Here is a 12,434-nt window from a genome sequence, read left to right as displayed (position 1 = left end):
AGTACATGTTGATACATTCTGAAGAAATGTTTCAAGGAATGAAACATACTATGTTTCTAGTCTACTACCTGTACCATAGTGGGGCATTGGTTTATACACATGGCCCATGGTGAGAACCAGTCCTGTGTAAATGTTGGTGTCATCTGTTTAGTAACCCAAACAAGAGGAAACCATCGGCTCAACTCAGCATCATCAGAAAACATCTCTTACAAAAATGTATCCTGGCATTCCTATGATAAAAAATTATGCCATGTACCATTGATATCATGGTTTTAAAATGGACTATACCATGTTATTAATGGTTCCATTACATTTACTATGGCTGTACCATGGTACATCATTTATATAATGACTGGTACCATGGTTTAAAAAAAAAAAGCACCTCGTGAAACACAAAAGAAACGATTGAGCTGCTGATCAGTTTGATCAAAAGTGTCCTTATTGGTAAATACTGCTCAGAAAAGTTAGGCCCAAATCTGTGATTTTATGTTGTATGACACACACATCTAGAGAAATTGTGACTAGATTTGAAGCATTAACATTACGAGTGGAAAGAGTGGAGAGAGCATGGTGTGGTGTATCAGTGCATTTGTTGAAGTCCAAACCATAGGGGATGCCTGACGAGCAGAGTACCATTTCAGCCAGATGTGGAGGCTGCATATCCTGCGAAACATGGAGGGAGAGGGGACCAGCGATGATCAGTATTGCTGAAGTCATATTTTAGACTTCCGATTCCTGGCGTTTGATGTCAACAATGTTATAAAAGCGTATTGTTGTTGTAATAATGTATTTAACATGGTATGGGGTGGTTCATCTTTTTCATTATAATTATATGAGCCTGGAATGTATTATTTTTCGAATAGCATTTCCACTTTGAAAATGCTAAAATAAACATTATCCATGTGTATTATAAAGACCAATAATGTATTGATCAAGGTTCTAATACAGCAGGTGATATATTCATTTACTGTATAGCTAGAATTCTATCCAATCTAGCTACTCGTCAACAACCTAAAAATCACAGGATTTTGACTAGTAGATATATAATTTGCAACTTAATAGCCATCCAAACTATGATTACAGTTGCTAGTCATTTATTAATCAATAAGTAAAATATACAATTCCATCTGCCGACAGACACCCCTACGATGATAATATCTGTACAAACGAAATGTAGGACATTTTTAAATAGAGAATTTTAAAAAGGAAATAGCCGGCACTCCATAACCACTTTGATGAACAGCGCGATCATGAGAATAATAGGAATAACTCTCTCATGACAGAGTGGGTGGCTCTTAAAAGAGCCTTTGGGTTAATCTTCAGTGAACAGCATAGTTTACTTGGAGCTAGTGTACTTGGTCACAGCCTTGGTTCCCTCAGACACAGCGTGCTTCGCCAGCTCACCGGGGAGCAGCAGACGCACAGCGGTCTGGATCTCCCTGGAGGTGATAGTGCGGCGCTTGTTGTAGAGAGCCAATTTCGAGGCTTCTCCAGCGATGCGCTCGAAGATGTCGTTAACGAAGGAGTTCATGATCCCCATGGCCTTGGAGGAAACGCCGGTGTCGGGATGAACCTGCTTCAGGACTTTGTAAATATAAATGGCATAACTCTCCTTCCTGGACTTTCTGCGCTTCTTGCCACCCTTTGCAGTTGTCTTGGTGACGGCTTTCTTGGAGCCCTTCTTGGGCGCTGGCTTGGCTGGTTCAGGCATATTCGACGGCTTATCAGAATCGAGTGGTGACGGTTGCTTACGTTTCCTGCCTTATTTATAGGAGGTCGATGCAAATAGTACTGCGTGGCTTCTACGATACGATTGGTTGGGCGTGGCGCACGTGTGTAAAGCTAATAGAACATGCGTCTCTCTCATCATGGATACAAAGGGAATGATAAGACAATGTAAACATTGACAATATTTTGGTTTATTATTTGGCAGTGCTGGGAAAAGTATTGAGCAAAAGTCCAAATACACTAATAGAATAGTACTGCAAAAAGTCCTCAATTTTAAGTATTTCTCATTTAAATAGTTTCTAATCAAGTAAAAGTATACATACAAGTATTAAAGTATCCTAGACCTACACTATATATATAATCAAAAGTAAAGATATTTGTTCAATAAAAGTAAACATGTGCTTAAGACTCTATATTGATCCAGTCTCCTGGTTGTACCACAACATCCAGGTCAACTAACTGGAGACTAGTTTAAACTAGTCTCAACATTGTAACCACCATGTTATAAACAGATGATTATGACTATTGATGTTTGTGCTGTCATGAACACAACTCCCCAATGTTAGCCTCCTCTCTCCATTGACTTCCATGGTGAAATTGAACACGGAAAAGTCACTGCAATTGCACTTAGTCAAGAAGGCAAATCAAAAACTATTTGTTTACACTAGCAAAGTCTCACCATCAATGTTTCAAATACATATCTACATTTTTCTTTCAACAATATCTTACTGTCTCCCAATCTGGTCCCTCACAACAAAGGCCATTACAGAACCCATAGCAAGACTTTACAATAGCGCTTATACAATTCATGGTAAATGTCCACCCTGTACTCACCACTGAACTGCACTCTCACACTCCTCTGCTACAACTTTTCAGAACTACACAAAAAATCTAGCCACTAAATTATATTTTATGCTCAGAAATAACTCTTCCCCAACACTCACAGCTTTACTCCCAAGACATAATACAAGTCAAGAACACATCACCAGATCAATCTCACATGCACTCATTCCAGTACCGGCTTACAAAAATAACTATGGAATAAGATCATTTTTCCACACAAACACTAACATTTGGAACGAGATCCCATTCCACATCAGGGCAATAACCTCCATCTCACAATTTCAAACAGGCCTACAAACAGCATCTGATGTGTTTGCCTGTGTGCCTTCCCATAAAAGTGATTGTTGTTAACATGTATCTATGTCTATCTACCCTCTGTACAGCACTTTGGTTGACACGTGTCATGTTAAATGTGCTATATAAATAAATCTGATTGATTGATTGATTGATAGAACACATCTGTAATCATTGATCTGACTCTTTCATATAGGTCTTAATCTGGTTGATACTGTCGATTTGTATTGACTGCTATGACTGTATGTTTGTCCTTGCTCTCCACGATGACTATAATGCAATGTATTTGTCAGGATTATATGATTGTATGCAACTGCCTATTTGTTTTGTATTTAAATTATTGTTTCATGTGCTGCAGAACAGGAACCTGTTGAAAAACTGTTTGTAATTGAGTCAGGACAGTTTAAATGTACATTGTGAAATGTCTCTTTTTTGTTTACCATTTCCTGTATAAATAAAGTAAAATAAATAAAAAAATATTAAATTGTATGTGAATTTACCTCAAAACTATTTAAATACCTTTAATTGTCCACACACAAACATACTCTTATTCTAAATTTGGAATGTAAGAGATGGTCTTGTCACTATAGTCTTACATGTGAAGTGTTGATTAAAAATATATAATATATAAACTGTATGTTAACAATGTACAATAACGCTGTACACACCGTATACACTGTTTTTGGACTATATTACACGTAAAACGTATGTGTTAACAATACCGACCAGGTATTAGTGCCTCGCAAAGTGCAGATATGAAGTTTTCCCCCTTTTTTATGCATTTAGGAGGTTTTGTTCTTCATCAACGATAAAGTTCTCTCCACGTTTGATATATTGGCCATTCAGACTGTAATTGTGATGGGGAATATGCTTATATTTTTGGTATCATAACCGATTAGGCCAACAATGACTTGTGTTAATTAAGCAATATCACAGCTATATTTATATTTCGGCCCTGCGTCGTGCTGACAGCCCTGTGATATAATAACAGCATGTCACGAAGTGAGCTATTACTTTTATAAAACGGTTACCAAGTAGCCTAATATGAAAGTAAGATTTACACTTACATTTATGTTCAAAATAGAATTGACTTTGATTTACATTCATCTGTATGCTGCCATTTATGAGGTTTACCAGAGTGGATATATGCGAGAAGAAACCAAAGTATTCATGAATTCAAGGCATCACAGTATGAGTTGATAATGCAAGTTATACTTTTTGGGTTAAGTTCTCATTCTCATTTAGCCTGTAGAGGGCAGAAGAGTTTCAGCCATGAGTTTGTTCTGCTTAACTCTCTTCTTGACACAGGGCTTTCATCGAATTACATTCCAAAACTCTGTTGTACTCCCCAAGGTGTTATTTTATATTTTAGAACTCGAGGGATGATGATTATCAACCGATTTAGTCTAGTTCTACATGTGCCATTTAGGAGTTATATACTCACAACGATAGTGAGGGCATGCATGTACTTTGTACACCAACTCATTGTATTACACTGATACAGGCATTAGATCACCATGTATTTGTCCCTTTTAATAAATAAAATAAAACCGCGTAAACATTGTATAATAACTAAACGATGCGTTTTGTTTTAAAGAATGAGTTATATATATATACACACACAATTGAATAAGGAATATACTTTCATAGTTATTGAAGTGGCTCTTAAAAGAGCCTTTTGGTAGTGAATATACGAGGAGTCTTATTTAAGCGCGCTCTCCACGGATGCGGCGGGCCAGCTGGATGTCTTTGGGCATGATGGTCACCCTCTTGGCGTGGATCGCGCACAGGTTGGTGTCCTCAAACAGACCGACCAGGTAAGCCTCACTAGCCTCCTGAAGAGCCATGACAGCGGAACTCTGGAAGCGCAGATCGGTCTTGAAGTCCTGCGCGATTTCTCTCACCAGGCGCTGGAAAGGCAACTTGCGGATCAGCAGTTCGGTGGACTTCTGATAACGACGGATCTCTCTCAGAGCCACGGTACCGGGCCTGTAACGATGGGGCTTCTTAACACCACCAGTAGCCGGGGCGCTTTTACGAGCAGCCTTGGTAGCAAGTTGCTTCCTAGGAGCTTTTCCTCCAGTGGATTTACGAGCAGTTTGCTTGGTTCTAGCCATTGTGTTACTTCGGTTACTTCTTTCTAAGATAGAAGGAAATAATGTAAAACAATACTACAAAACATGGCTTTATATTGTCGGTTCAGTGGGGGCGCGTCTTATGCTGATTGGTCTATATCTGTGTCGCCGTTATCATTTCCTTTCCAACGCCTAAATCGCCGTCTATCATTGGTGGAAAGGTATATGAAAAGTCCGCCAAAATGTAAACCCAACCTCCTCTCCGTCCGTCTCTGATTTGGTGATGATGCACAAAATATATTTGACCAATAAGAATGAGCCTTGCACGAACGTTAGTGGGGAATAGAACCTAGATTAAACTCACAAGCAGGTTTTATCATCTGGATAATCATAATAATCAAACACATATTATGCAGGTGCATTATTAGGATCTGAATAGTGACATCGATGTCATCACATATCTCTATACCTTGTTTATTAATTAAATCGTGTTAGTTTCCGGGACATAATTTGAAAACAATGAAAGTGATTCAGTTAAAAACAGAAGGACATTCTAATTATATGTCTGTGAACCACTTCTCCACTAGAAGTTAGCACAATTAAATAATGTATTATGATAATATTCTGGGTTCACTCTCTCCTCTGGTATCTCCACACCAGTTATGGAATTCTGGACTAAATCATATCCAATAAATATATTCTCAGATGTGGGTTCCTGGGACAACAAAGGTGGTTTTAGTATCAATGAGGGTTTAGATTCGATTCAAATGTAGCCATTATAATACAGCACAACTAAAATGTTTGGCATCCAACAAGAGTAGTGCAATAGCGATATGAAATGATAGCGATATTTAATTAAGTGATTACACAGGGTATAACATTATATACATGGTATTATGAATTGTATGATATATTAGATGTAGGTATAGAATTGTAGATTGTTCAAAGCGACTAACTAGTGACGATACCAAGATTATTCAGTAAGGTGATTTGTTGCTCCCAGGTGGAAATTGTAGGTGAAGACAGTACATTTAAATAGTCATAATAAGCATGGTTATAGATAGAAGTATTGCTTTCTCGGTTATTAGTTGGGTGGCTCTGAAAAGAGCCTTTGTGGAGTTTGTCGAAGAGGCTAAATAATTTACTTCTTGGCAGCCTTCTCGGTCTTCTTGGGCAGAAGGACAGCCTGGATGTTGGGCAGCACACCACCCTGGGCGATGGTCACTCCTCCCAGCAGTTTGTTGAGCTCCTCGTCGTTACGCACGGCCAGCTGCAGATGACGGGGGATGATACGACTCTTCTTGTTGTCACGGGCAGCGTTTCCAGCCAACTCCAAGATCTCAGCGGTCAGATATTCCAGCACAGCCGCCAGATAAACCGGGGCACCGGCTCCAACACGATGAGCATAGTTGCCTTTACGCAGCAGTCTGTGGACACGACCCACGGGGAACTGAAGCCCGGCGCGAGAGGAGCGAGTCTTGGCCTTGGCTCTGGCCTTTCCTCCGGTCTTGCCTCGTCCACTCATGATGTAGTTTATTCTAGAGAAATGAACACAGAATAATGTGGTAAATACGTTGAAGAACCGTCATTATATCCTCACTAAGGTTCGTGCTTATTGGTCAAATATGGCTCCGTGCATTATCACCCAATCAGAGAAGGACTGACAGAGATAATAGGGATTGGTTTACATTGTTGGCGAACTTTTCATACGATCTCTCCACCAATGATACACGCAAACGTAGACGGTGAAAGGATATTATAATAACAACGTAGATATTGTTATATCAGCGTATAAGGCGCGCCCCACAGAGCCGACAATATAAAACCATGTCACTATACTATACTGTGAATAATAACCTTAGACAGGATTATTGGAATGTCTTATAACCTCTAACATAATAATACCAGGCTTGTTATGATGCCTTTATAGCAGGAGGAGAGATGTTTTCCGACCTATTCTCATTATTGGATCAGCGATCTGCCTGTTGGACAAACCGTTAATATTAGTCTTACTTTGTGCCATTGAAAGAAAATCCCAATTTGGCTAATCAATGTGCAGTGTAGTAATTTAAGACGGTAAGGCATTCTATTTCAGTCTGACCCAATAGTTATAAAAAGGTTTGACGTTTACGAAGTGTTGGGAGACATTCAGTTTCTTAATTTTGGAATTAAGTTATACATTACAATAAATTAATGTAGTAAGTTTTAACAACGTATAATTGACTCATTCAGTGATAAGGTGGGTGGCTCTGAAAAGAGCCTTTGGGTTTTGGATAGTTAAGAGTTGAAAAAGTCTAGCCGCCGAAGCCGTACAGAGTGCGTCCCTGTCTCTTCAGAGCATAGACCACATCCATGGCGGTCACGGTCTTTCTCTTGGCGTGTTCGGTGTAGGTGACTGCATCACGGATGACATTCTCCAGGAAGACCTTGAGAACACCACGAGTCTCCTCGTAGATGAGACCGGAGATACGCTTCACTCCGCCACGACGAGCCAGACGGCGGATAGCGGGTTTGGTGATTCCCTGGATGTTGTCACGAAGCACTTTTCGGTGACGCTTAGCGCCTCCTTTACCAAGTCCCTTTCCGCCTTTACCTCTGCCACTCATTTTCACGAATAGAAATAGATGATGATCGAATCGAATGCTTCAGTTGGCCAAACCCATGCGTATTTCAAGCCTCTCTGAGGACGTTGTTGAGGCCAACATGCGCCGAGACAAAGTGTGGGGGGAGGGTTTGAGCTTTGGCCAATAGGGTTCCTCTGCAAGTTTGTCTTCTTGGCCCCAACATCTACACAACATGTCTAGCCCACATAACCTGTCTAGAACAAGGCAATAAGGAGGCTAAACCACCTGAAAGTCATCTGCAGAAGGAGGAACAGTGATTAGAATATGAAAGCTACTTAAAACAACTCTGACTATTCTACCCCCACCTGGAGCAATATGGCAAATTCACACCTTAAAACAACTCAAAATATTACAGAATCTAGCTATATAAAAATAAAAGACAGTATAGGCTATACATAGACAATAATGTTCACCAGTCAGCTGGGCTGAGAACAGTCAAAGAAAGAATGGTTGTCCTGGGAAGTAGATTTGTATTCAAATCAGTTGATAATCAATAATAATCACTGATGCAATACACCAATCTGTTTTAACAAATATGGAAACGATTGATTGAAAACTTTATTAACAGATTGCAGAATGGGTACAATACAGTATGGCTCAATACACACAATTGTTTCCCCCCATTTTCAATTCATAACATTTATGACATACAGATAAAGTACTGTTACATCCAGACATTTATGACCTACAAGAACAAGAACGAAACAAGAACTTATTCAACCCTCCCCATCTCCTCTTTTCCTTTCTATAATTTATTTTTAAATGACTAATCAATAAAGTGGTTTTAAGTCGTGATGAAGAGGAATCATCAGAAGTGGAAACATTTGCTTCCCTACTCCGACCCTGGCCTCCTGAACCTGTCCAAACCAGGTCTGTGATGAGGGATTGAGGAAGGCTGGTAGCACTGACCTGACCCAACAAGTGACACATTTGGAGCAATTTATGGCTCTTATCACAGAGTTACAGCTCATTGTGTGTGTAGTTTGTAAAATTGTGCTCTGAATAATGTATTTCCCTTGCCTGGCTCCACTTCAGAGTATTATACTAACGCGGAAACCTGCCACAGCCTCTACACAACCAAAAACAATTAATATTGGTAAAATAGCAACTCAATGGATGTTAAATACTTGGAAAGAAATGTACAAGGACAGCATGATTGATTTTTTTTTCTCCCGAGTGATGTGTCAACGTTTGAGTCTGTTAAATTATGAATTAAGCCCCTCAAACTAGTTCAGCATGAAACCAGATGGAAATCTGTGGTCGCTGAGCTGATTCCTCTCACTACCTGCCCTCAATGAGAGAAGGGGCAGAAAAAGGCTATTGCCCCTTAACTCTGAGTTATATGTATGATTGGAACATGTATATTATGGGTGTATGGTCATGGGTTACTTTTTAGCTGTTGTTGATTGCTGCAACATTGAGTTGAAAACCAGTTTGTTATCCTGAATTTTAAACTACCACTATTGTCTCAGTGTATGAACCTGTGCGGTTACATTGTTGCTCCTAAAATAAAATATGGGCAAAATAGCAAAGTTGATATGACATAAATTAAGCACCTCGTACAGATGGAAATGTATTGACTCCGAGCTAATTCCTCCCACTATACCTGCCCTTGAGAGAAAATCCTTGTGTTAATTACAGCACCATGAAATATAAATGAAAATATAGCAATACTGCGCCTTATGGGGACAGCTACCCTATTTCATTGAGCTGTAATTAACACAAGACATGGATGACCATATAAACTACTTTACTCGACTGTAAAACTTTGAATTTCCCCATCGAGGTCAATGTAATGTGTTGCATCATGGGGGTCAGCCCTATGGTCCCACATCCCCAGATTTTATTTTCACTCAAAATTAGGGCCTATGTTCCCACATTTCTAAGATGCTTCTCAAAATGAGGGCCCATGTTCCCGGACGAACCTACTACTACCAGATGACAATTATAGATTGGGTGTAATTGGCTATAGATGCCAAGAGAAAGGGGGATACAATCAGATACAAATCTATCAACAAATTTGGGAACATGGGCTTGGTTTCAGTCATGGGTAAAATAACGAGGGCATACATACCCTCATCTCGCACATTGTTGTTTATATGCACTTCTTTTTATTACATTGAGTTCTCCACTGTAATATAATTAATGTGACCTGTATGTATATGCTAATACATGTTGTACCTCCCCTCCTGTTATGGAACCGAATGTCCAATGGGATCAATAAAGGAATATAATATTATCATGCGATTTGCAGTTTGTTCTGCTTTAGCCAACAAGAGATGCTAGTATAAATATCACAATTAAAGTGATGACTTTAGTATAACTTTCATGTTGAAATAATTAATTGATGGAATGTACTTTTCATGATTACGGTGGTGGCTCTTAAAAGAGCCTTTGGGTTATGAATGTAGGAAAACAAAGCAGATTTAAGCTCTCTCTCCACGGATGCGGCGGGCCAGCTGGATGTCTTTGGGCATGATGGTCACCCTCTTGGCGTGGATGGCGCACAGGTTGGTGTCCTCAAACAGACCGACCAGGTAAGCCTCACTGGCCTCCTGAAGAGCCATGATAGCAGAGCTCTGGAAGCGCAGGTCGGTCTTGAAGTCCTGGGCGATTTCTCTGACCAGGCGCTGGAAAGGCAACTTGCGGATCAGCAACTCGGTGGACTTCTGGTAACGACGGATCTCTCTCAGCGCCACGGTACCGGGCCTGTAACGATGTGGCTTCTTCACGCCGCCGGTAGCCGGTGCGCTCTTACGAGCAGCCTTGGTGGCGAGCTGCTTCCTTGGGGCTTTGCCACCGGTGGACTTACGAGCGGTCTGCTTAGTTCTAGCCATTACGAGAAACAATGTTTTCTTCTTCACTCCAACAAGAATAATACGCTGCTGTGCCGTAACTCTGGCCTTATATAACTAACGTGGAGGCGCAGCCGTTTCTGATTGGTCTCAGCTATGGGAGTTCGTTATTCCGCCTACATCTCACACGAGCATTGGAGGACTGGTCTTTTGGAAAAACCGCCAACAAAACGTCTTTCCTGATTGGGTGAGAAAACACCCAGAAAATAAAACGCGACTCTCCAACTCGCGGATTAATTTGAACTGAAAAAAAAACGATGGGTTTAATTGATTGATTGAAAAGTTTATTAACAGACTTTCGACCAGAGAAATACTTTCGTCTTGTTTACATCAGGGTCCCCCATTTTCAATTCATCATACTGGACAGTCATACTGGACAGCGGTATAAATATTATATATATATTAGAGCTGGGCATAGATTAAATTTTTTAATCTAGATTAATCTACCTGCAATCCTGGAATTAATCTAGATTAATCTAGATTAAAATGGCTCAAAAAAAAAAAAAGTGTCTGCCAAATGCATTCAAAATGTGTGTTCTACCCAAATAATGACCGGAGGAGGAGATTTATCCTCTCCTCTTCATCTGAGGAGTCACTAGCTGTTCTATCTCCTTGTTCAACAGCATGAACAGGTCTCTTCTTTTTGTAATTTCCAGTGTTTCTTTTAAAACCAGATTTATCGTAATTGTCTGTGCCCTTCCTTTGATGCCATTAACATTGTTACACTGATATTGACAGCTCTCTCCAGTGTCAAATCACTCTCTGTCAGTAGTTTCTTCTGTGCACCTTCATTTCTTAATCCACACACAAACCTGTCTCTCAATGTGTCTTTTAGTGAATCTCTGAATTCACAATGCTGCTGACTGGTTGCTCACACACAGACTGCTGCAGAAGCAGGTTTCTCAACAAATTCAGTGCAAGCTCAGTGTAACGGTTCCATGAATGAAGAGAACACTGAACAGCTACTACAGTCTCAGGTCCACATCCAAGAGAACACTGAACAGCTACTACAGTCTCAGGTCCACCTCCAAGAGAACAATGAACAGCTACTACAGTCTCAGGTCCACCTCCAAGAGAACACTGAACAGCTACTACAGTCTCAGGTCCACATCCAAGAGAACACCGAACAGCTACTACAGTCTCAGGTCCACATCCAAGAGAACACCGAACAGCTACTACAGTCTCAGGTCCACATCCAAGAGAACACTGAACAGCTACAGTCTCAGGTCCACATCCAAGAGAACACTGAACAGCTACTACAGTCTCAGGTCCACCTCCAAGAGAACACTGAACAGCTACTGTCTCAGGTCCACATCCAAGAGAACACTGAACAGCTACTACAGTCTCAGGCCCACCTCCAAGAGAACACTGAACAGCTACTACAGTCGGAGTACAGCTCAATACACACAATTGTTAAGGAGATGCAGACCAGAGAAAGACGTTTGTCTTGTTTACATCAGGGTCTCCCATTTTCATTTCATTCATATTGCTCCACATTGTCATCAAACGGTCCAATATTTCCAATAACCCAAGCCATTTCTGTTGTAAACACTCACGATAGTCCAGTCGATCCTTCCTTTAGTGTGTAAAGTGGATTTCCTCCTCTTGTAGATGTTTTCAAGTGCCGCCCGAGTCACGTGAGCTAACATGCTAACATCAGGGTCTCCCATTTTCATTTCATATTGCTCCAGATTGTCATCAAACGGTCCAATATTTCCAATAACCCAAGCCATTTCTGTTGTAAACACTCACGATAGTCCAGTCGATCCTTCCTTTAGTGTGTAAAGTGGATTTCCTCCTCTTGTAGATGTTTCCCAGTGCCACCCGAGTAACGTGAGCTAACATGCTAACTCGCGTCGTTAATAATGTAAACAAAGCTTGCAACGGACTTCTTTTTTCTTGCATTGTGCAGATTCAGACGTCCTCATCGCCGAATTGTGTTATATCCTGAGGACTTCTTAACCTCACCTGTATAACAATGATTACCGGACCACTACTTTAGTTTAACACATTAT

General features: G+C 40.5%; 5 protein-coding genes across 5 annotated transcripts; all 5 read right to left on the bottom strand.

The window, feature by feature from the left end:
* Nucleotides 1-1,336: 1,336 nt before the first annotated feature.
* Nucleotides 1,337-1,711, bottom strand: LOC311247066 (histone H2B-like; the record flags this gene model as incomplete). The annotated part of the gene is made up of 1 exon (XM_084337366.1): nt 1,337-1,711. The coding sequence occupies one exon, from the start codon at nt 1,709-1,711 to the stop codon at nt 1,337-1,339; it is 375 nt and encodes a 124-aa protein (XP_084193492.1).
* A 2,860-nt stretch (nt 1,712-4,571) lies between these two features.
* On the bottom strand, nt 4,572-4,982 carry LOC311223839 (histone H3.2; the record flags this gene model as incomplete). The annotated part of the gene is made up of 1 exon (XM_084308603.1): nt 4,572-4,982. One exon carries the CDS (start codon nt 4,980-4,982, stop codon nt 4,572-4,574), a length of 411 nt encoding a protein of 136 aa, XP_084164729.1.
* Nucleotides 4,983-6,081: 1,099 nt separating this feature from the next.
* LOC311246985 (histone H2A) lies at nt 6,082-6,465 on the bottom strand (the record flags this gene model as incomplete). Its single annotated transcript, XM_084337260.1, has 1 exon — nt 6,082-6,465. One exon carries the CDS (start codon nt 6,463-6,465, stop codon nt 6,082-6,084), a length of 384 nt encoding a protein of 127 aa, XP_084193386.1.
* Nucleotides 6,466-7,234: 769 nt separating this feature from the next.
* LOC311223838 (histone H4) lies at nt 7,235-7,546 on the bottom strand (the record flags this gene model as incomplete). The annotated part of the gene is made up of 1 exon (XM_084308602.1): nt 7,235-7,546. The coding sequence occupies one exon, from the start codon at nt 7,544-7,546 to the stop codon at nt 7,235-7,237; it is 312 nt and encodes a 103-aa protein (XP_084164728.1).
* Nucleotides 7,547-9,990: 2,444 nt separating this feature from the next.
* Nucleotides 9,991-10,401, bottom strand: LOC311223837 (histone H3.2-like; the record flags this gene model as incomplete). The annotated part of the gene is made up of 1 exon (XM_084308601.1): nt 9,991-10,401. The coding sequence occupies one exon, from the start codon at nt 10,399-10,401 to the stop codon at nt 9,991-9,993; it is 411 nt and encodes a 136-aa protein (XP_084164727.1).
* Nucleotides 10,402-12,434: the final 2,033 nt, after the last annotated feature.

The sequence above is a fragment of the Notolepis coatsorum genome (assembly GCF_963971535.1).
Source record: "Notolepis coatsorum genome assembly, chromosome: 2".
In the NCBI taxonomy this organism is placed as follows: domain Eukaryota; kingdom Metazoa; phylum Chordata; class Actinopteri; order Aulopiformes; family Paralepididae; genus Notolepis; species Notolepis coatsorum.
Note: the sequence above shows the minus strand (reverse complement) of the source record. Positions and strands in the feature narration are given on the sequence as shown.